The 23,970-nt window shown below is 46.3% G+C and overlaps 1 protein-coding gene across 1 annotated transcript in view; it reads right to left on the bottom strand.

Moving 5' to 3' along the window:
* The window catches only part of nr6a1a (nuclear receptor subfamily 6, group A, member 1a), a 71,070-nt gene that overhangs the window by 5,124 nt on the left and 41,976 nt on the right, over positions 1-23,970 (bottom strand). Inside the window, exons 4-10 of the mRNA XM_056591492.1 lie at positions 7,703-7,933; positions 7,059-7,114; positions 5,204-5,370; positions 3,853-4,086; positions 2,426-2,680; positions 448-569; positions 82-234 (exon numbers count right to left, since the gene is read on the bottom strand). Coding sequence (XP_056447467.1) covers positions 82-234; positions 448-569; positions 2,426-2,680; positions 3,853-4,086; positions 5,204-5,370; positions 7,059-7,114; positions 7,703-7,933 — 1,218 coding nt within the window. The remainder of the gene's footprint in view (positions 1-81; positions 235-447; positions 570-2,425; positions 2,681-3,852; positions 4,087-5,203; positions 5,371-7,058; positions 7,115-7,702; positions 7,934-23,970) is intronic.

Here is a 23,970-nt window from a genome sequence, read left to right as displayed (position 1 = left end):
TTATTTTACATATGCAAATTTATCAGACAAAATGACAAAAGGTGACCGGATGGACCCGTGTGTATTGGAGGTGTGACTTACGTGCAATGCAGCGAATCTCAGGCAGACACATCATGATCTCGGGGAAGCGTTTGGGCTGGTGGGGGTACTTGTACTCCGTGTAGTCCTGACACACGTACCAGTAGCGCTTGTTCAGCTGCTCCAGCTGGGACACGTTGGTCAGGCCGCGGATGTCTGGAGAAGGACCCGAAGTTAGAAAGGAGGAGGCCTGACTTCGCAGTCATATCTAACATTGCATCTCCATTTCTAAAGCGTATCCTTATATAAATATATAAACCTTTTTTTGTTTTGGTTTCAACCTACAGCTACACAGGTCAGCTTCAGTCAAAAATGTACCCAGCCGTCTGCATGTGTAAAGGAGACGTGAGCACGTGTGTCCGGCCTTACCTTGGTTGAGGAAGTTGATGGCTTTCATGCAGGCGTACTCCTCGTTGCTGACCTTCAGCTGGTGGAACTTGCGGAACAGATAGATCAGCCGCTCCATCACCTCCATACCCTCCTCACTGAACCTAGAACCAGGAGAGAACCGTCAGAACACGCACACAGACAGTGACACACACACACACAGGGTTATGAGAGACCGCTTTCTTATAAGCTACAAATATTTGATGTGCATTTTTGCTACCGAAGAATACTGAAAATGTTTGAAAGGTGTCTCCTGTTTGTTTGAACAGACTGATGCCCAAGGATTTGTAGCCACGAGGAAACAACTACTTATCACTAACTGCGCGAGAGAGAGGTGTTGCTGTATAACAAGATTTTAGATCTTACTCCTATAACAGAGCCAAATCAATCAAGTTATTTTTTCTATTTTTTTCTTTTTTAAGTGAGCACAGCATAATGAATGAATATATGTTTTTTCTATACTTCCTAGGTTTATTCGAACTGTATTTTTGGGTTTATGTTTCCAATTGAGTTTCGTACCATTTTTGTTATAATGTGGCTATCCTGAACAATACTACCGTAACAAACAACTGGGGATGAATCGAGTCTGAATCTATTGAACCGTTCCTGACGTGGTTTTAATGAGCAGGAAGGAGATGGGATACAATAGAGAGACTGTTCTCTCAGACCGTCGGACCCAACCGGGCACAGGTCCAGAACCTCAGGTTCACAGGAGGAGCTAAATCACACATTTAATGCTCAAATTACCTCACAATCTGGAGACAAATTGACCCAAAGACCTCAAAACGGCCCGTAAATCTCTCGCAAAATTAGAATAAGGGTTATCAGATAACTCATATCTGATTAACAGACCTGACACGCATACACCCACACACAATTTCAAACACACCCTTCTTGCCAACCATACACGCACTCCCTACAAACCACACAAACCACCTAACACATATACACACCCACTTACCCAAACACACACACACACACACACACACACACACACACACTACAAACCATAAATGCACACCCTACGAACACATATACATTTACCGGTACATACACACACAAATACCAACAACACACACGCACACGCAGACTCCCAACCAAACACACACCCTTCCAACTACAGTACACACACACACATCCTCTGAACAATTCTCCACCCAACACACCACCCTATCATACACCCAACCCCCCTCCGCCCTCATCCGGCCTGGGCCGGAGGTGTATTTCATTCATCAGACGGTGCTGGTCAGCGCTCCGGGACCCTCCCCTCTACGGCTCTCTGGACCCCCGCCAACCACAATAAGGGCGCTGCCATGGGAATTATTACATTACTGCTGCGCTTTTACTTTGGAGATACCGAGCCGGCCCGAGGAGAACAGATTTCTGCTCCGCCATCTGGGACGCTCACCTCCCTGTGCTCTGTGCCCCGCAAAATATATTGAGTTGGCATAGGGCCGCGGCTGTGAGACAGAGAGATGGATAGAGAGAGGCACTCATAGTGTCTCTCTCTCTCTGAAGAGTGTGTGTGGGTGTTGTACATTAATGGCGGGAGATAGCTCCAACGGAAGGGAGGCAGGAGTAATAGAAGTCTGGCTGAGAAACCTGATCTGCTCTTCCCTTCGTTGCGCTTCGTTCACACGTTGCTATAGCGTTATAAATATGCGTATACTATTAAACATGCATCATAAATAGATGCAATAGGTGGCATTCTTAACATTCGTGCAGCTTGTAGGCTGATGGAGCCCTAGGTATCTAGCACGCGTGTGCGAGTGTGTGTGTGTGTGTGTGTCTCTGATCTCGCCACAGTTCATACATCAACTTAACCTACTAAAATATATTTAATCCCACTATCAACCCTACATCGGACTTCTTCATCATTCCAAAGCGACTCAGTGAATATATTGATGGACAGGCACACACGATCACCAAGGCCCGCCCACCCGGCCCCGCCCAGCCTCACCCCTGCAGCTCGTCGTCTGACGGCGTGTACTTGGCGGTGACGTCGGCCAGGTCTCCGAAGATGTGCGCGCTGTAGATGGTGAGGCAGGACAGCAGGATGAGCTCCTGCCAAGTGGAGCTCAGCAGACAGGTGTAGTCCTCGATGGACAGCTCGCAGAAGAACGGCAGCTTCTTGATCCACGAGATCTGCCTGAACAGCAGCTCGTCGGCCAACCGGCAGAGCAGGGCGAACAGCTCCACCTGGCTCACCTTGTACCTGCAGGGACAGGACCAGCAGCAGGCAGAGAGAGAGAAGAAGAAGATCGTGAGAAAAGATGCAAAAATACATTTCATGGAAGGTTTTGTGAAAATTTGTTAGTGTTCGTCTCCCTCTCTCTTGTCACCCCCCCCCCCTAAAACTATAAACGAAGCGAAAAAATACATATTCAATAACTTTCCTTCCATCATTATATAACTCTTGTGTTGACACCAGAGAGAGGAAGAGCACGAGCCAGAGAGAGGAAGAATAAAGAATCAAAGAAACACTTTGTCACACAAAAATGTATGGTGGATGTAAGCTTCGAAAGGCAGTCATCGTTGGAATTTCCTGTCTGGGATTTCTAAAGTACACCTAACCATGTTGTGATGTGGTATTTAACCATCTTTAAAAAGGAGTTATTTGGAAACAAATACAAATCAATTAAGCTTCCATTCATTTCCGACGTGAAGAATGGAGCGTGGACTTGTTGCTAAGGTTACCTTGTTACCCCCGACAGACCTTTTCTCAGTAAACATCATGATCACGAAGCATTAGCTTGAGGCAAAACAAAGCAGAAACTTGTGGCAAATACGAAACGTAGTCTACACCAACTATCCAAACTATGTCTACTTGCTGTGTGGTTGAGTGCCAGGAGTAAAATATTACTGTTGTAGGTATGGATGTCTTACTAGGGTTCACCATGTCCTCCTAAATGCTCCATTTACAATAACCATAGCTTCATAGAACTAATAGTATATTGCATACAAATATGTTAGTCAGTCTACAGCAAAGTAAATAGTAATTATCGTTTAAAATTGAAAACGTCATTTCCATTGAATATTTTATGTATATTTTATGTTTGTATGCCAACGTTTTGCGTCGGTGGATCTGAGAGGGGTATTAATGTAAATGGACTGTATTCATGAATCATATATTTTTTAGCCCTTTACAATAATGCCCAACATTCACCCATTCACACACCGACGGCAGCGTCAGCCATGCAAGGCGACAACCAGCTCGTCGGGAGCAGTTAGGGTTAGTAGACCTCGACACTCGGAGGAGCTAGGAGGAGCCCGGGATCGAACTAGCAACCCTGCGGCTACCCGCTAAAAAAACGCCCCACCCCTCAGCTACTGGCGTGAAAAACAAGTGAACCGTGCAGTGGGAACGGAAGGCGAACGCGTTCTCACCCGTCCTCTATGAGCATGGGCGTGGCCAGGGGGCTGAGGTCCTCGGCGGCCACCAGCTGCAGCACCATGGGGTGGGACTGCGGGTAGAGGGAGCGCGGCTGGGGGGTCAGCAGCCCCGACTGCGCCGCGTAGCTGAAGAGGTGGGGCAGCAGCTGGTAGTGGGTGCTCATGGACGTGTTGATGTACTGCTCCCTCAGCGCCGCCGCCGTGTAGCCCGTCATCTCACCCGACCGGCTGGGTGGAAGGGGGAGGGGGGGGGAAGAGAAAGGTCAAAGGTTAGGTGCGCTTTAGACTAATCGTGGGACCGCCGGGAGGAGCTGGGACGAAGGAGGCGGGGGACAGGAGATTATCAACTGCTCTTGGTAGTTTAGGAACCTCCTGCTGCATGCTGGGAAATGTTGTTCTTCGGGATTCCTGTGATGCCATTAGCCTGTGGCGTATTCACCACAGTACCGAAGTAGCTTTCAATTCAACCATCTCCATCTATATCTATCTATCCATCTCCATCAAAGCAATTGTCCATCCATCTATTTCCATCTGGATGGAATCAATCAAGAAGTGTGTATAGAAGTGTATAGAAGCTCTTATGCATACGACTGAAAGGGCTTTAAGACGCTCCTTCAGTTGTGCTACACCCAACATCCACCCACCCACCACCTAAATCAAAAGGCCCACATAGCCGAGACACCCAGGTCACTGCATTGGCATGCTGATAATTCCGGCTGCATTTCATTTACAGATTTCATTTGATTAGAATCACGAGGGGGGGGAGGAGGGGTTCTTCAGCTATCTGTTATCCTGGCTGCTGAGGGTGTGTTTGTGTGCATGTGCGTGTGTGTGTGCGCGCGGGCGATAAAGGCCATGTTTACACATCGAGTGATCAGAATACACAGCATGAGCAGACAATATGTGGCCTTGGCAGGCACACAGACAATGCACGTCGCTTGCAGATAACAGCCGCATACTTCTTTATTTCTGCTGGTTTTTCTTTCTTTCTTTCAATAATTTTGCATCGTGGAGAGGGAGTGGGACTGTGTGTGTGTGTGTGTGTGTGTGTGTGTGTGTGTGTGTGTGTGTGTGTGTGTGTGTGTGTGTGTGTGTGTGTGTGTGTGTGTGTGTGTGTGTGTGTGTGCAAGAGAACTCACTTGGAAAAGAGGGTGGAGGGGGGAGGAGAAGAGGGAGAGAACTCACTTGGAGGAGAGGGTGGAGGAGGGAGGAAGGAGGGGAGGAAGAGGGAGAGAACTCACTTGGAGGAGAGGGTGGAGGGGGGAGGAGGGAGGGGAAGAGGGAGAGAACTCACTTGGAGGAGAGGGGGGAGGAGAGGATGGAGGGGAAGAGGGAGAGAACTCACTTGGAGGAGAGGGTGGAGGCGGGCGAGGGCTGGTTGCCCTCGGACGCCCCGTTGCTAGGGGAGCTGTGGTCGCTGTCTCCAACGTTGCGCTCCACCCAGGTGTGCTCTGCCGCCTCCTCCTTGAACTCCTGCCCCGACATGATCCTCTCTATCTCCTCCTCCGAGATCTGGTGGGGGGGGGGGGGGGGGAGATGATGAGGAGGATTGGGGAGAGAGAGAAGACAAAAGAGGTTAGAGAGAGATACAAAAGGAGGATGAGGAGCTACAAACGAGAGTAGGGAGGAGGAGGGCAGCACTGGGGCAAGCTCGTCTTTAAGAATAATTGTATTGTGAACATACAGAATAGTCAGAGTTCGCTAGGAACGGACTATGCAAAAGGCGCAAACGTCTCTGTAGAGGGTGCCGACCATTCTGTGAGAATAATTGTGACATAACTACTCGACGCGTTGTGTACGAAGTCCAGCCAACGTGCTTGTGTTTGGAGAGCGGTATTCACCCGCCATTGTCGCCTGCTGTCTTGTATGTTATGTACTAGACGCTGGCGATGTCATGCTCCACGTCCCGCTGTAATTACAAAACGCCAACACGGGGTAAGAGTCGTGTCGCTTTTGTTTGGTTCTTTGGTTATGAAAGCAAAGCCAGCATAATAACAGAACTTCTCTACGGTAATATCGCAGGATCTCTGTATTAAAGGGGCTAGTGTGTGTGTGTGTGTGTGTGTGTGTGTGTGTGTGTGTGTGTGTGTGTGTGTGTGTGTGTGTGTGTGTGTGTGTGTGTGTGTGTGTGTGTGTGTGTGTGTGTGTGTGTGTGTGTGTGTGTGTGTGTGTGTGTGTGTGTGCGCGTAGGTGTGTGCGTGCGTGTGTGTCTTTGTGTGTGTGTGTGTCACCGACCAACGGAAAACTGAGCGGAGCAAGGACACAAAATAAAGAGAAAATGAATGACGGGGCGCCATAAGAGTGTGTGGGATTGTGAGTGTGTCCACGTGCATGCCAGAGGGTGTGCTTGTATGCATTTGAGTCTGTGTGTCTCTTGAGGGTGACAAGGTGTGTGTGTCTGTTTGAGTGTGTTTGAATGCACATGTGTGTGTATGGCGAGATCGGGCTATGGGTTTTTAGTCGTTACGGCTAAAGTAATAGAACCTTTGCCGTTCCATGCAAAGACAAATTAAAAGGGGACCAAACGCATAACAAAGACATTAGCCTGCTAGACCAGGCGCCACGTCTCTGCTCTATTGCCTCAAACCGGGGGTGGGGCTTCAATTCCAGCATGTAAATCGAAACGGCAACTCATTGAAATTAATGACATCAGGGTCCCCTTCATTCACGACAAAAACCGAGAAATTACTAAATAGCTTTTTTTTCTTGCACTTTTTGACTCTGCAGGGGAGAAATATAAAGAAGAAAACACAGACACTCTCTCTGGATTGTGTGATTATGACGGTGTTGAACCCAGTGTCCCTTTGTGCACGTGGAGACGTTGGCTGGGGGGGGTCACGGGGTGGTGCTAGTAAAGAGTCTGGCTGGGTTTGTTCTGAGCCATAACAAACAGTGTTCTGAACATGGATGCTCGTGGGTTCGGTTGGTTGTTGAGTCATAACCACCAAGCACTTTCACAAGCAGCCACGGCAAGCTCCTATGTAAATATGGACGAATTATTAAATCCACACAGTGGAGGGAATGTGTGTTTCTTTGTTTAGGACACCTGGATTTTTTCCTACCGTTTTTCAGCCTCTAACAAACAGGTGAAGTAAGTCACAGCTAAACTTCATGATGATGGATTGTTTATGAAATGAGTTGGGAAATTGTGGGACATAAATGGGACGTGTTCAATGTTAAAATGTTGCAGTTGCCATTACCTGAACTGGACCGATGCTTTTGTTCCTCCCACCTGGCATACCATCTTCTCTGATTGCTTTAAGATAAAACGTCATACAAATCAGAATGTTGAAATCTTTCATTACACACAGCAGGGCCTAGAGCTCCACCTAGTGGACAAAGTAATGAAGCCTTCACTACGGTTGAGTAAAACAATCTATTGTATTGCTTTGCCACTAGGTGGGGGTATATTCATACACATGAGATGGGATGTCTCGATGCAAAGTCAGTTGGATGATAAATTGTTGCGGCCTCCATTGATTCTCCGTATGAATGCATTCAGCATGTAGTGACAGATTTAGATAAATCGAAAAAAAATGACCCCTTGGCCTTATTCACATGTTCATCAGCACAATGACCAGACGCTTAGTTTTAAATGCAAATAAAGACCAGGATAAAGGGGAGCCTAGTACAGTCTACCACATCAAATTGGGAGAACAGTCTACTCTTGCTGAAGGAATTCATATTAAAATAGTTCAGAAAGGAGTCTGTTGCTCAAAGACTGCTGGCAAATAATCATTAAAATAGTGAGAATAAGAGCGTCTCCCTGAATCACAAAGTAAGATGGGAGCCTTTTGCTGAAGGACTAAATAGCCAAATAGTGAGAATAGGAGTGTCTCCTCACCTTTCCGGTTCATGCCCATCTGTAGACACTTGAGCAGCCGGCAGTATTGGCACCGGTTGCGCTGCTTGCGCGACATCTCGCAGTTCTTGTCGCGGCTGCAGCGGTACACGCGTTTGTTGCAGATGCTGCGCTTGAAGAACCCCTTGCAGCCCTCGCAGGAAATGATGCCATAGTGCAGGCCTGTGGCACGGTCGCCGCAGATGAGGCAGGTACGCAGCTCAGCCGAATCATCTGTCAAGAGAAAAACGCAAACACACACACAACAAGGGAGTGAATATCGGTTCACGTAAACCCCTTGATTCTGGATTTTTTTTTTGCCACACCTTTCACAAGGAAACCTGTGATATCAAACATCCTGTTTTTGGATAACTGGTAAACAACGACAGTGTGTAAATTGTTTTATCACAGGACTGAACCTGTAAAGGAACCGTAAACGTAAGAAAACTACAGAGCCGTCACATATGGCTTGAAAAAAAATTATATTTATTTTACAATTTTCAGCAGTGGGGCTGGGGTGTGTGTGAGGGGCACCATGGTGATGTGCGAGTGCTCGCTGCTGACGAGCGCAGCCGCAGAGAGAGATCTTAGTGTGATTCTGATAGGGCTCAGGTTCATTCAAGATAAAAGAAAAATAATAAGGCACATTGTTTTTGCCATTTAAGCAAAAAAAGATTACAATGTATAAGTTGAAGAGGGTGCAGATAGGGCACCTATGATACATTTGTTTCAAAGAACAAATAGCATTTTTAGGACGTCTATTGAATAAAACCGATAATACTCTGCTTGTAGCACCACTGCTAGATGCATTTTAGAAAACACTGAGTTTATGTGCTCACCAGCAACGGGTTAATCCAGAAAGTGTAGCTACGGTGAGGCTGCGCTACTACGATGTAAGAAGGTAAGGGGGTGCTCAGGAGGTTAAGACATCTTGCATGTTTAATTCAGCCGCTTGGCTCAGAGAAAGCCACCATATTAAATAACAAGAGCGCCTTCGCTTACGTCTCTCCTTTCTCCCCCTCTTCCTCTCTCCCCCTCTTCCTCTCTCCCCTACCACCTAACCCTGGTTCTGCTTAGATGAACAGGAAGCTGACATGCATGACTACACTCAATAAGCTGTGTAGTCTCTAGAATGAAAGTGTGTCGAATATATGTGTATACAGCATGATAAACGCATTATAAACGACAATGTCCTAAATTACTGTAAAACCCATCCGTCCTTCGTTTAATCTGGTTTAAATGTTTAATGTAATAAATAATAAATATATTTAATCATTACGTTCTTTTAAAATGTAATTTTGGAGTGGGTTTGACTAAAAGGAGAGGAGGAGGGACAAAGCGAACAGAAGTACCAGGACAGGATTTCCTGTCCAACGACAGGAAAAAATGTAGAAATGATGTTCAGAACATTTGGCGGACACAGCCTCCACACAGCTACCGAATGTTACGATTTCCATGGAAACGTCTTCTATATAATCAACTCTTTCTAATGTATTGTTCTAAAGCTGAGACATGTAGACTTTGAAACAGCTTTGTGCACATCCATCGAAAAACCAAAAGACAGGCATCCACCCAGCCCTGCAGCACCTTCAACGTTCTATGAAGACATCAAACATCACCGGCCCCAAGCACAGCACAGGGCGGTCTGAGCCAAGGTATCCGCAGACAACTCTGCTTCCAGGCTCGGCCTCTGGGTGGAATGCAACAGAGCGATCGTCTATATCTTTAAAAGATCAACACCACCTTGGGCTGAGGAGAACATACCAGAACACAGCCCTAGCACCAAGTCTGTTCCTCTCACAATGCAAACGAGTGGAGCAGGATTGACCGGCCGTTAGCGTCGTTTGATTCTCTCCGAAAGGTTCCGGGTTCAAACCCGTATGCCGACACAGTGTAACCTGTAGCAGGCCTCCTCGAGCACGATGCTCCCGAACCCATATCCACTCTTCCGGGACATGTGTCCCAAGATGTTATGTCATGTTGTCATTGATTCACACGAGGATTAGCTTGTTCGAAGAACAAAAGGAATCTGGTGCTGAGAAAGTGGTGAAACTGTGCCGCCAGAAAGAATTTTGTTTGAACTGTGCATTCGGGATGGGCGCAGGGCCAGGACAGTTATCGGTCGAGGTCATGGCTTGACCCTGCAGACGAGCTTTATTGAAGAAACGACAAGAGCGAAGGAAGAAGGCATCCATTGACTGCATTCATTTGAAAAAGGAATGCATTTGAAAAAAGCAGTTTTAAGAAATTAAATCCCTCAAATACAGCATTGATTTATTTTCTCATGCTGTACCGTGGTGATGGCTGATTTCAACCTGCAGTGGAAACTCAAAGCAGCACTCCATTGTGTAGTTCATTGAATGAGATGGATTAAATAGCAGAATGATTGTGATTGGGGGGGAGGGGAGTCACCTGGTCAGGCACGTCGTGACCGAGATAACATAGAATCCACTCCTAAAGAATCAGCTTTTAAAGAAGGCTTGCGTACTCTAGGTTATTAGTGTGTGTGTGTGTGTGTCTGTGTGTGTGTGTGTGTGTGTGTGTGTGTGTGTGTGTGTGTGTGTGTGTGTGTGTGTGTGTGTGTGTGTGTGTGTGTGTGTGTGTGTGTGTGTGTGTGTGTGTGTGTGTGTGTGTGTGTGTGTGTGTGTGTGTGTGTGTGTGTGTGTGTGTGTGTGTGTGTGTGTGTGTGTGTGTGTAAATCGCAGCATAAGGTTTCAGTGAATGGAAGGTTTGGCAGAGCTCAGAATCAGGGATTTGGCTTTTAAGTGAGTTTTAAAATCCTTCCTCAGCGTTACAATACTGTACAGCAACAAAGAGAGGGGGGGGGGGGGGTCAAGCAGTGACCTCATCTCTGGATTAGACTAACTGTTTTAGTCATTAACCCTGCAGACCCAAGAGATGCGTAAAACCCCCACCCCCCTCCTAGTGAACACAAAAGAAGATCACAGGTCTGATAGAATCAATATCATGTTGACGAAATCCGGGGTGAAAAAATAGGTTGAATCATAAAATACGGTTTCATGGCTTAAACGGAAGGCTGGGCGGGTTTCTGCAGTATGTTAAGTAATGGTGCAAGGCAGGCCAGGATACAAGTGACACTTGAATTGGATTATTTCCATTCAAGGATTTGATGAAAAGCATCTTCAGCCGGCTCATATCAACAAAGCACCGTAGTCGGGGAGGGGAGACGTGTGCCCAATATTGTGGAACACGGTGACACAGGAGAAACAAGAAAGGGATGAATTGAAAGAGCCAACAGGACAATAGTAATCAATATGTTTTGTGTTGCACTGGAGTGGTGAGGGAATATTCATAGCTGTATATGCAACACTGCTCTTAAAAAATACCCCACAACTCCACATGTTGACTAACTATACTACATAAACTAGAGACTAACTAGACCAAAACACTACGCACTAAACTTCACAACAGTACACGGACAAAAAGTACAACACGCATGTACAAAAGCTATCACCAACGAATCACACCAACAATTGAAGAGATACAGATGAAACCAAAGCAACATTTAAAAGCCCCTGAAAGAAAGTAGTCATTGCAGTTTCCAGGGTGTGCCTTAGCTCATTCTTCTGCAGGAAGAACATGACCCCAGCTGTCATTGTCTTCCCCGAGCCACTCATTTGCCTAGTTAGCAGAGAAGCTTCCAGATATTTAATCTGACCAGCGGGGGTTTTTACACAAGAGCTTGTTTAAAGCCTCAGGATAAAGTTCCGTCGCTGTTCCCTCATTCCCGCCCTTCCTCAATGAAACCATTTGTCTGCCCATGTGGCTCCGGCATCGACGCGTTGAGAACCCGACTACACTTCGCCACAAACGCCCGACTTCCTTTAATCAGAAGGGGGAACAACAATGGCTTTCGGTTTCCTTCCCTCGCACCCCGCAAAAGACTGATTTATTTGTTGGATCTCTCACCCTCCTCTTTCAAGTGCATGGCCGCCGTTATTAAAGGAGAGTTCACACATCCACACACTTGATCTGCCACTGCCACATCCCCCCCCCCCCCTCCGCCCACCCCCTCCCCCCGGCTGTGTGGCTTTACTGTCCCTGCTCCCTTCACACCTCACGATTCACCATTCAGCCATTTTGTCTTTTTAGCAGGCGCTTTCATCCAGAACCACTTGCAAGGAATCTTTTCAAACGCATGTCCTTACGGAGCACCTTGCTCTAGGACGTCTACAGAGAGACCTTGGACATTGGGATGAAACCTTGGGTGGGCAAGTCAAACATGAGACTACCCTGACCCCTCACTCATATATATTTTAAGAGGCTTAAAAGGCCCAGAAACTAGCAGATAAACGAGTAGGGAACTAATGGCTACAGAGCGCTGATATGAGTAGCAAGCTTACCTAACTGAGGGGGGTTGACTATGCTAGGATGAGATGCCTGCTGGCAGCTAAGTTAGTTGAGAGGGTAAGCTTTGATGGAAAAGAATAGCTGATTGACACCCGGGTCATGTGACTACAATAAATCCCCGGGAGGAGACATGTGGAAGAGTTATAAAGCCAGTCTTGAACTCTCCGCCTCCCCCTCTGCGCCTCCTCCCCCGTGCCCTGGGTCTCCCCCTCCTAATCATTAAAGGCTGCATTGTTTCTCAAAGGTCACGCCAGGTTTCACTCTAAACTTTTAAAGCCAAACGGGAAACGCCAGCCAAGCATTTTAACCTCCCGTCAGGGCAGCAGTCCAACAGTCAGCCCGGGGGTCCATTTGTAGATCAACTGTGCGCACGGGCCCCACCAACTGTAGAATTGAATGGAGATTACAGTCCAATTGTATTTATAGTTCAAACATATCCAGGTCAGAGGTCCTTGGTGACTTCAGGAGCCCATTGAACAATGAGTGAAACGCAAATGCCAATAAATCCCTACAACACACTGGAGAAAACACAAACGCCATCACTGTGGCATTGACCCGTTCTTTTTGGAAATACACACATAGCTATTTCCAACACAGTCAAATCCTGTCTTTGTGGGCTAGGGAGGAGGACAATAGCAGGGACAGAGGGTAAACCTAAGATAGAAGAAAAGGTGGAGAGATCTGGAAAGACCTTCACACACACCAGCGGTTTGTCTTCCCTCAAAAGACCTTCCAGCTGAGTGAGAGAATGAGACGGACAGAGACCGAGAAAGAAATGGAGATACATCAATGCACTTCTCACATTTAATCGTACATTTTTCCCGTTTGCCTTTTCTTTTTTTTTGGTCATGTACAGGTTTAGTTTCCATGCCGATAAAGCTAACTGATAGAAATGTAAAAGGTATGAGAGAGGTATTGACAGGTAAGGAGGGGGTGTGAGGGAGGAGGGGAACAGCGAGAGCATAGAGGAACAGCGAGAGAGAGCGAGAGCAAGAGAGAGAGAGAGAGAAAGCGGGGGATGGAGAAATCTAGTATTTTTCCGCTGTGAACTGCGACCCTCACACACGGCACATCTGTTGTCAACTGAAGACAGCCACGGTCAGTCGTCCAATGAGACAAATGGCTTCCTCTGCATTTCCTCCAATCAGACGTAAATGTCTCACTAATCTAGCGGCACATACATACTCTGTGTTGTAACAAGATACCTCAGAGAGATAGAGAGAGTGGGGTGAGATAGAGCCCTGTTTTACATTCTGTTTGCTTACTTAAAAAAAACTGTTTACCATTGGAAGCCCAACTCAAAGTACATTTCCAATGTGTAAAAATATTTTTAGATTGTTATAGCATTTTATTTTTGACTACAAAATCCTATTTTTGTGCTTTGGCAATGTAAATGTAAGTTTCCATTCAAAATGTAGCTCCATTTGAATTGAAGTGAGAGAGAGAGAGACAGAGAGCGACATAAAGAGAGACTATACAGTTAGATGAAGGAGACCCGAGGACACAGGGACAGACGGAAAGAGACAGAAAAAGAGACAGCGAGACAGATAGAGATATAGAGAGAGACAGAGACAGAGTGAGAGATCAAGACTGACAGCAAGAGAGGGAGGAAGAGAGCGCCTTGGGGGTAATAGATACAACACAGATCTTACATTCCACCAGATGCCCCCCACCACCAGCACCACCACCAGCTCCCCCCCCCCCCCCCCCCCCCATTGTCATGCTAATACCAAAAACTTCCATGGAGTTCCACATATTCCAGATGACAATGGTAACCTGTTGACGTTGGCCGTCGAGATAAGATACACCCTGTCTCCGACTTAACCAGCCCCACCACCACGACGACTCCCACCCTAACCCCCGTTCCAACCATCCCCCCTACCCCCCTTGCCTGTCTCAGCCAGGACTGGGGGGGGGGTCAGATCATTAACACAGAGAAAGATCGGTTATATGTAGACGATGTTAACTGAAGAATCGCACGTCGTTCAATACGTTGGTTTATTGTGGAATAGTAGATAGAGATAGAGTTGTTACAGCAGCGGAGGTGGATGTTTTGCACAGTTGTGAAAGAGAAAGCCAAGTGTTTCTTTCCTTCTCAGTAGTAATAGCTACCTTACACCAATGGTGATGTTTTGTATGTATGCAGGCTTATCTGTAGGTGACCAAACATTTAAAATCCCAACACGGTTTGCATGGATAAATTGTTGATGTGTTTACATGTAGGTATTTCCTGTATTACACATAAATATGTTGAAACACCGGACGTTTGTCAGATCATTGGAACACACTCCATTACTGCTATGCATTAATGATACCACGATATTAGCATGGTTTACACGAGTGTATGTGGTGTGTGTTTACAGAGGGGGAGGGGCCAGTGGAAATCATACACCGTTGAAAAAGAAAGCTGAATATTTGCACACCGTAGGTTAGGTCAAGTCAAATAACAAATAAATGAAAAGCAACTTGAACACCTCTCAGCTATGTCACAGTACAGGAAGAGGAAATCTAAAAGGCGGAAGAAGTGGAGGAAGAAGGAAAGAGAAAATGGCTGCCATGCTGAGGGTTAACTCAGGGGCTATTTATAGGTAAGCAGCCCCCCCTCCTTCCACCCCCTTATTGATCTACACATAACTGCTACCATACACATCCAACACACCCGCAAAAAAAACAACACACCGGGCTAAGCTGCTGCCTGTAGATTAATCTCCATCTCCCTCTCTCCTCCTCTGCTCCTTTCCATCTCCTCCTCTTTCAGATGCACATACTTATCTACGCACACCCGCAGCCACATGCACACGCATTCTTTCCTCTGACAAGAATGTGGAGGGGTGGTGGTTACGGTCGGGGGGGGGGGCATGGTTAGCGTCTTAGCATGATGAAGGACTACAGAGTATCTTAACCTGGCAGACTAGCTGAGGCACTAGTGAAGATGCTAGCCAAGCGGACTAGTGAAGGCTTCAGCCAAGCAACCAGCGAAGACGCTAGCAAAGTGACTAGTGAAGGCTTCAGCCTAGCAGACTATAGCCAAGAGGCCCCAGACGCTATATAGCCAAGTGACTAGAAAAGACACTAGCCAAGCAAACTAGCAAAGACACTGGTCAAGCAAACCAGCGAAGACAGTTGCCTAGTGGACTAGTGAAGACACTGGCCTAGTGGACTAGTGAAGACACTGGCCTAGTGGACTAGCGAAGACACTGGCCTAGTGGACTAGTGCAGACGCTAGCCTAGCGAATAAGCCAAGCAATAGCCATGTTGAATCACGTAGACACTAGGCTAGGGGACTAGAAAGATGCTAGACAAGCCAACTAGAGACGACTCTAGCCTTTTGAAAAAGACATACAGTACAAAGGTTTCCATGCATGTTTCTTGTCCCCATGACTGCTGTCTCATTGTGTAGCCAGGACCCAAGATAAGAAAAGACGAGCTGCAGATTATATTGGATATATTTAGAGTAAAGAATAGTAGCAAATGGCCATGGGCAATTGACTGAATATGCTGATTGAAAGAAAGGCAGATATAAAAGGAAGAGAGAATGAAAGAGAAAAGAATGGGGCAGGGGTGAGGAGGGGGGATGTGTTTCCTGATGGGAGTGACGTGTTGTGAGTGACGTGTTGTGAGGGAGGGGTGGTGGTATTGAGGGAGGGGGGGTGCTTGTGAGGGATGCTTGATGCTTGGCTTCCTGACACTGTCCTTACAGACCAGCCATGACAATAGCAGACCAGTGAAGACGTTAGCAAAGCATACTAGCACAACCACTAGCCTGGCGGACTAGCAAAGATGATAGCCAAGCGAAATAGCACAGTCATTAGCCTGGCAGGCTAGTGAAGATGCTAGCCTAGCGGAATTGTGAAGAGACAGTAACAAGCTTCCCCATACAGGTTTGTAGTGTCCTAAAATGATTCCTCCTAGTGTAGCCAGAACCCAAGAAGAGGGAACACTAGTTGTAGACGATATGGGATGTTTAGAGTTTAGAATATAGTAGAGAATGGTAGTGAGTGAATGACTCAACATGCTGTTTTCAAGAAATAGCAAGATAATTAAAGAAAGAAAACGAAACAAAACAAAAATAAAATAAAATGTAAAAACAATTGAAGGGAAGAAAGAAAAAAAACAAAAAAAAGACCAAATGCATAAACCAAGGCAGTACTGAAATTTGTCTGTTTCGCTTATTTAAATTAAACACACAGAAATGTGGTGAGGGGTTGCCGTGTGGGTGACCCCAGCAGGGCCCTTGGGGGCCCCAGTTGGTGTGTTTCTACTGGCCCTTCACATAAACACTGCTGACTAGGGACAAACCATTTTCCAGATGGGCAACAAAAGCCCAATAGCGATCAATAATGTAGAGAACAGTTCTTTAGAGCACCTAGATACAACGCTTCAAGGTAGAGGCTGTTGATGTGGAAAAAAGGTTTTAAAAAAAAAATCCCTCAAGTGCCGAGGTAAGCTTGGGGAAAAAAAACATAAATTGTTGTCCTTGAGCGAGGCTAAAGCGTTCCAAGGACAAACTTCTTGTATTCTGCTGGAATACAAAAACATCAACGTTGTTTCGCTCAACGTTGCCTCACTTTATTATCCATACGTAAATAGGCTGACATGTAAATTGTGCTACGAATTTCCAGTAAATCTCGTAAAACAGGAAACAAATATTTGACATTATGGTAATATAATCAACGGCAAGGCAATCTCATAAATTCATTCAGAAGTCAGAAGCCTCTACCCAACACATACAGTACTCTATCTCTCTCGCACTCTCACCCCCTCTCTCTCTCTCTCTCTCTCTCTCTCTCTCTCTCTCTCACCAACCCCCGGTGTGTGAATTAAATCCTTACCTTCCCATGTATCCATCTCATTCTTCTCCTAGTCGGCCCACAGTCCATTAAAGCTTGTAGTTCACTAGAGAAGAGCCCTGAGGCGTGCGAGCCTTGGCCTCATGATTCTTCCTGTCTTGCTCTCTCTCCCCCTTTCTCTAGCTCTTCCCCTGTCTCTCTCTCTCCAGCAGCCTCTCTCCTCTGCAGCTTGGAGCTCACTGGTCACTGTGAGAGCCGTGAGCCATACTGGTCTCTTCACTGCCTGGTCACATGACCAACAGAGTTCACCCCCCAGGGGTCAGGGCTTGGCTTGAGCTCCAATGACAGCTAGGGGTTATCTGGGTAGAACTGATAGTCCTCTTTTCCCTACTGCTCAACAATACACCCCCCCCCCTCCCTCCCCCTGCCCAAATTAGCCTCCCCCGCCCCCCCCCCCCCCCGCAACCTAGCTAGCCTGGGGCTGCATTGGAGGACCAAAGTGCACCACCAAGCATAAACAGTTTCAAGCTGACAAAACACACAGACACATAACTAATTGAGCCACTCCATTCAGGGAGCGGCGAGCTGACTTTATGCAGCTAGTTGTTTAATGGCCGAAAGAATGGAAACCTTTAAAAAAAAAAAAATAAGGACCTTGGCGAATAAGGTTGAATGGATGAATCAACAACGGAGCAACCAGGTGGAACAATTTCGATGCGAGTCAAGCTTTTACCGCTGTTCCTCGTCAGACAGTATGTTGGGCCCGGATGACACGCTAACACGCCTTTATACAAACTCTTACCAAGACATGATGGTCCATTAATACAAGGCCTGAATACCAAGCTTTTATTAAAACACGGCTAAATAAAAAAGGTTCTTACCGTCTAGCAGGTCCTCTTCCTTGACCCCCCCCAGAGAGCGGGACAGGGGTACAAACTGAGACACATCCAGCGCTGCTCTAGGAGAGACACACTCCCACGAAAAACTCTCTCCCCCCAGACTCCCTTCAGGGGGCTTGAATCTCACAACTTAACCTGGCTCCTCTCTGGATGAACCCAGTATCAGACTAGCGGACACACCGGTCCTGCTCAGAGCCCTCAGCCGCCCACCCCCCAACCCCCGTACCCACCGGCCAGAGCTCCACCCTGTAAATGCTAATGCTACTGCTAGCTACTCACACCCACTCACACCCCCCCCCCCCCATGGAGCTCAGAAACCCCCTCCCCATGGACCTGCTAATGCTAATGACCATGGCCCCTTTAAGAGATAATACAACAAGCTTTTTTTATTGTGAACCACTACCGAGCGAGACAGACTCTAATGTGGTTGCTTCAATAATTCCGGTACCGGTAGGAAAGAAAGGAACGGACGGACGGTTATCCGTGGTAAATAATCGGTTGCATCGGGGAAACCAAGTATCAACGTCAACGGATGCGATGCATTGTAAAAGCTCCCTGCTCCTGTTGCTTCTCCACATTAAGCCGCCCGCCTGCTGCCATAAGTCAGTGCACCGTACGGCTTACAGTCGCTGATGCGGTTGGCGCAATCCCGCTGCCCTGCCGCACTCGCCTCTCCGATGCATCAAAGCGCGTGTTTTTTTGCGCTGCACAAGCAGAGGGTTCGAGGCCGGTCTACTATCTTCTGGAATTCACCCAAAACATGCCCGCCTGGCTCAAAAGGGTTTAAAAGTCAAAGACTCAACGAGCGAGAAAGGACTTCCTACATGGAACAGATCATTAATTTCATGACTCTGGATGGGGAAGGCCGTATGTGCTGATGCCTCATTCCCCAGCAGTGGATGACGACCCTGTCGATACCAACAGAAGATCAGGGGGGGGGGGGGGGGAGTATGGGAAGTAGCCATATGTCACCCTTGACCGCGACTCCTTCCCTCTCCCACGTGGTTGAGATGAACAGAATAATCCCCCACGACGTTGCGGTTAAGTGCCAGCAAGGGACAAGGGGACGGTTAGGGGTCGTCAACTGGGCCCACACTGGGAGATGCCGCTGGCTTGCGGAGCCGGTGGTGGTTGTGGCAGGGGGAGGGCGGGGGGGGTTATCCGCTCACGAGCCACCATGGAGCGGGGGACCAGACATGAGCAGGGGACTGCAGGGAGTTGTGAATGTTGGAAGGAGATAACACTATGAGAGGGTCAATTTGCCTCAAGGATTTTTGTTCGATGAAAAGGTAATGATTAAATGAGACAAATGCAATTTTTTAGAAGAAAACCTCCTTGTGGTTCAAATGATGTGAACTAGCGCTCTATGACTGCCGGATGAAGGAGTTCATGAGTGTTGTAAGATCTTTGAAATCACTTTCTTATAAGGCTCAAATTGATATCTCTCAAGGGTAATGCCAATATAGTGTCGGTTGAATAGAATGATTATGATTCTGTGGAGCCTTGGCGGTTCTGTATATTATCCAACAAAAGAGTTGCAGGACTAAGTCATATATGCACTCCATCATATCTCTTAACTCTGCATAAAGATGATTATATATGAACAAAAAAAACACGGGAATAAAGGTATACCATAGAATCATCCATCTTTCTATTAAGTTGAAAAAGAGATAATTAGTAATTTTATTATCATAGTGATCGAGATGGGTGAACCCATAATCCTTGAATAAATGCTAAATATCAATAATTAAAAAAGAGAGGCAATTATTTAAACTGAATGGACAGAAATAGGTGTATAATTAATTGTAAAAATACAAGTGATTATAAATCATCCAAATGAAGCTAAATCGTACAAAAGGTTCCATTAAACGCATAATACATATTTTAATGGCCAGAATATAAAAGCAGTTATTTAGCCAGGGAAAGTAAAGTTTCACGGATTTAAACCTGAAAGTGCCTGAGGAAATGCACTATTCTTACTCTACATTGTTATTCTGTTCTTGACCTTCTCTCCCCCCCCCCCCCCCCCCCGGCCCTCTCTCTCTCTAAAACAAAGAGGAGCCCCAAAGTTAGCTAAAATGCTAATGCCATGCAGTGTCATTTCAAATGTGCTTATTTGTAATTTAGCTTTTTTGCATTTCACTAAACATTAGATTAACAAAGGCTCCTCCTTTTGTTTGAGAGCCCCACACGGGCCGCTCAGCTGTCCTCTGAACCCCTCCCCCGAGACAAAGACTCGCAGGAAAAACTAGACCAACCCACCTCTCTAGTTGTTTGGCACTCCCAAACCTCAGGGGCCACACAAAATGGAGGTTGCTCAAGGGCCAGCCCCACACACACACACACACACACACACACACACACACACACACACACACACACACACACACAGTGATAGGTGAGGTCCGCTTGTATGGCTGAATTGTTTTTCTACTAATCTTCTGACAGAATTACAGAACACCAATTAAGGGATTTACACATGAACACAGCGAAGGGACACAAAGACAGGATAGTACACACACACACTTAAGACTTAGGGTATGAGTAGCCTTCTAATAGTATTACTATTGACTTATTCAGGCAACGCCCAACAGCTCCACCGCCCCTCCCCCCCATACTGTGGGACCCTGAAACGTAATGACTTAACATTGATACATGACACAATACATTTCAATGACGGCACGCACGCACGCACGCACGCACACACACACACACACACACACACACACACACACACACACACACACACACACACACACACACACACACACACACACACACACACACACACACACACACACACACACACACACACACACACACACACACACATTAATTATTCATTTGTAATTCTATCCAAGACAGGGTTTTAGGTGACTATTTTACTTTGTTTGCAAATAAAAACCAGAGAAGAAAGCTTTTGACCAGCTATCTCACCTCTCTTATAGTATTTTAAATCAAATATTTCCCTACACAGAGGTTGAATGGGAGAATGAATGGACAGATTTTGAGGATAAACCTTCAGTTTAAATGTAATACGGAGAACGAATACACTGATTTGAGTCGTAATATTATTGCTATGGTTCAACTATTATACTACGACTGATATTATAATTTAACTTGAACATTGTAATAGCAACCAGTCCTTTCATATTCATGATAGGGCTATCTTAATAGCATTAGCATATCTACATTAGCAGTGTTCTTAGGGAGTAATGCCTGAGTATAATTAACACAACTGTGCTTCCGAACAGGGGCTGGGGGTGGGTGCAACAGCATGAACAATGCCTTTGTAACAGCTGAAAACGTAAGGAAGTGAGTGGGGGTTAAGATTTTGGAGAAAAGACACCTCACACATAGAATGGACCTTTGTAGCTTTTTATTGTATTGTCTTTATATAACTGCATTGTAATTTTTTTAATTTGCATTAGTTCTTCCATTTTTTAATCGACATTTGTTTTGCTTTTTGAATGTCAATGTTTTTTATGCCAATAGAGCCCTTTGATTTGATAAAGCTGGTAACGAGTGCAGGGAGTGCCTGCAGTTACGAAAATATACCACTAGAGGCCAGACCAGAGCTTCCAAGCAGATTTTATAATAACATTTTCGCCTTTGTTCGGACAAAGGCACCGATAACTTTGAACCTGTAACAACTTGCCTTTTAAACATAGTTCAGAATCCTTACAGCCTGTTCTGGCAAGGCCCATTCCTCATTTTGGCCTTTCAAGGTTTCATAATTGTACCTTTGCTACTACATCTATTAATAACCATATTAAATCTCAAAAGGACATAAGGAGGAACATTTTGGAATTCAAGCATCAAGAACTATATGTTTTACATTGTAAATTATTTATTTGAAATTGTCAAATTTAATTGTTTGATGCAAAACATACATATTCCTGATAAGAATATCAACAGGCCTATAACAATTCGTTTTTCCAATTAGATGTGGAACAAAATAAGATTAGTGAACACAAAGTCTACCGTAAAATGTTTTTCTATGTCCCAAAGATGATCGAATATTTATAACTTTTTTATTATCCATTTCTTATGCACTGGAATGCAAGTGCCGATCACACTAAATGGACAATCATACAAAATGGCCAGGTCCTGGGGACTTCTGAGGTCAGATATACAGTGTAGATCACCCTCCTATCACCTCTCCATCACCCCATCATCCCATGACTGATCAAGAAGAGGTTCTTCATCATATACACCACAGTGTCTTTCTTTGGTTGAATGTCCTTGATCATACAGACAAACAACTGTGTCCCCAGTGTCCTTGACTGGTTCAACTTTATTAAAATATACGGAATTCAAAAAGGATTGAAAATAAAATAATTCGACCACGTACACAAAAATAAAATTTGTATCTTGCCAAAGGACGCCGTGACCAGGAAGGTACAGGAACGTTGTTAATCTCTCCCTCTCCTTTTTCTCTCCCAAAAGACAAACAGAGCTGCGGTATCTCTGTCGTCTCGATGTTGTTATCCCTCTCCTTCCTGTCAGCCATGTTGCTAATGACAGGTTAGCGCCGCAGCTCTGCCGCACGCCCCCTAACACACATTACCTCGCGAGGAGAGAGAGGCTGTCAAATTACACTTGGATCCTAACTCTCTCGCCCCCTGTACCCCTCTCCCCCACCCTCGCTCTCTCCTCTGCCTGTCATCTCTCCTCTCTCCTCTCTCCCTCTACCATCTCTCTCCTTTCATTTGCCTTTGCCATTGACGTTTATTCGTTTGCATGGCTCGGCGTGTGTGCGATCGTGTATGTGTGCGCGTGTGTTTGTGTGTGTGTGTGTGTGTGTGTGTGTGTGTGTGTCAGGCAGTCAAGCGCGTGCTCGTGCGTGTGCTTGTTTGCACACTTGCTGGGCCAAAGGCCAATAATTCCCATTAATTTCATAGTACAAAACAAAGACCTGAACTAGAATCTTGTAGAAACAGAAATCTAAAATTTGCCACCACATTTTAAATATAGTATCTTCAACGGCACAATTTGTCAGCCAATGGTTGAATCTGTTTGATGGACAAGCAGCTCAGTGGAAGCCCACACCCACCTCTAACCACACAAACACAACTTTAAAGTACATATTAAAAACCTATTAATACACTGTGTATATGAATACATGGTTGGCTGTTCAGCTCATTGGAGCCGTCCCTTCCGATCTCCATGAGAGCTTAGTTCACATCCAGCTAACGTCCACGACGCCCCTTCCTCCTCTCCCGCATCATCTCCATCCATCCCTTTTAACAGCCCCCCTCCTCTTCCTCTTCATCTCCATCCATCCCTCCATCTCTTTTAACAGCCCCCCCCCTCCTCTTCCTCTCCTCTGGCAATTTATCCCCCTTCTCTCCACTATCTATGGACGCTCTCTCTATCCCTTCACTCAATCAGCTCTCCCTCTCTCCACCCCTGACTCTTCTCTTTCCCCCCCCCCCCCCATTCTCTTCAGCCCCCCCCCCCCCCCCCCCCCCAACAACCCCACTCTCACCCTCCTCTACTCTTCCCTCCTCTGCCCCTATCTATCCACCCCCCTCCTCTCTCTCCTTCCTCCCTTGTCCAGTCCTCCTCCTCCTGCTCCAGAAATGTCAGATGGAATTACTTCTCTTCACGCTCACAGCCTGTAGCAGAGTCACCGTGAACGCACCACGCAGCCCATAGCAGCACAACCGTGAACTTAGGCCAGGGCCTATAGCAGAAAAAGACTGAACTTAGGCTAGGCGTTGTAGCAGAAGAACCGTGAACTTAGGCCATGGCCTGTAGCAGAAAAATACTGAACTTAGGCCAGGCGTTGTAGCAGAAGAACCGTGAACTTAGGACAGACATTGTAGCAGAAGAACCATGAACTTAGAGCAGGGCCAGTAGCAGAATAACCATGAACTCAGGCCAGGGCCAGTAGCAGAAGAACCATGAACTCAGGCCAGGGCCTGCAACAGAAGAGCCATGAACTCAGGCCAGGGCCTGCCACAGAAGAACCAAGAACTTTGAGCAGAGCATGCAGCAGAAGGCTTGTGAATGTAGAGCGGGGCCAGCAGTAGAAGAACCGTGAACGTTGCGTGCGACCTGTAGCAGAAGAGCTGTGAACGTAGTGAGCAGCCTTTATTCTGCTGCTCCAGTTAGCTCCAATACAAATCAGCACAGGCTGCTGTCAGTGCAAATACCAACATGACCGCTGAAACACCACCACATCACCCGTACACAACACGACACA

Source organism: Gadus chalcogrammus, chromosome 6 (genome assembly GCF_026213295.1).
Source record: "Gadus chalcogrammus isolate NIFS_2021 chromosome 6, NIFS_Gcha_1.0, whole genome shotgun sequence".
Taxonomy (NCBI): Eukaryota; Metazoa; Chordata; class Actinopteri; order Gadiformes; family Gadidae; genus Gadus; species Gadus chalcogrammus.
The sequence above is the reverse complement of the archived record's forward strand: the minus strand, read 5'-3'. Positions and strand labels throughout refer to the sequence as shown.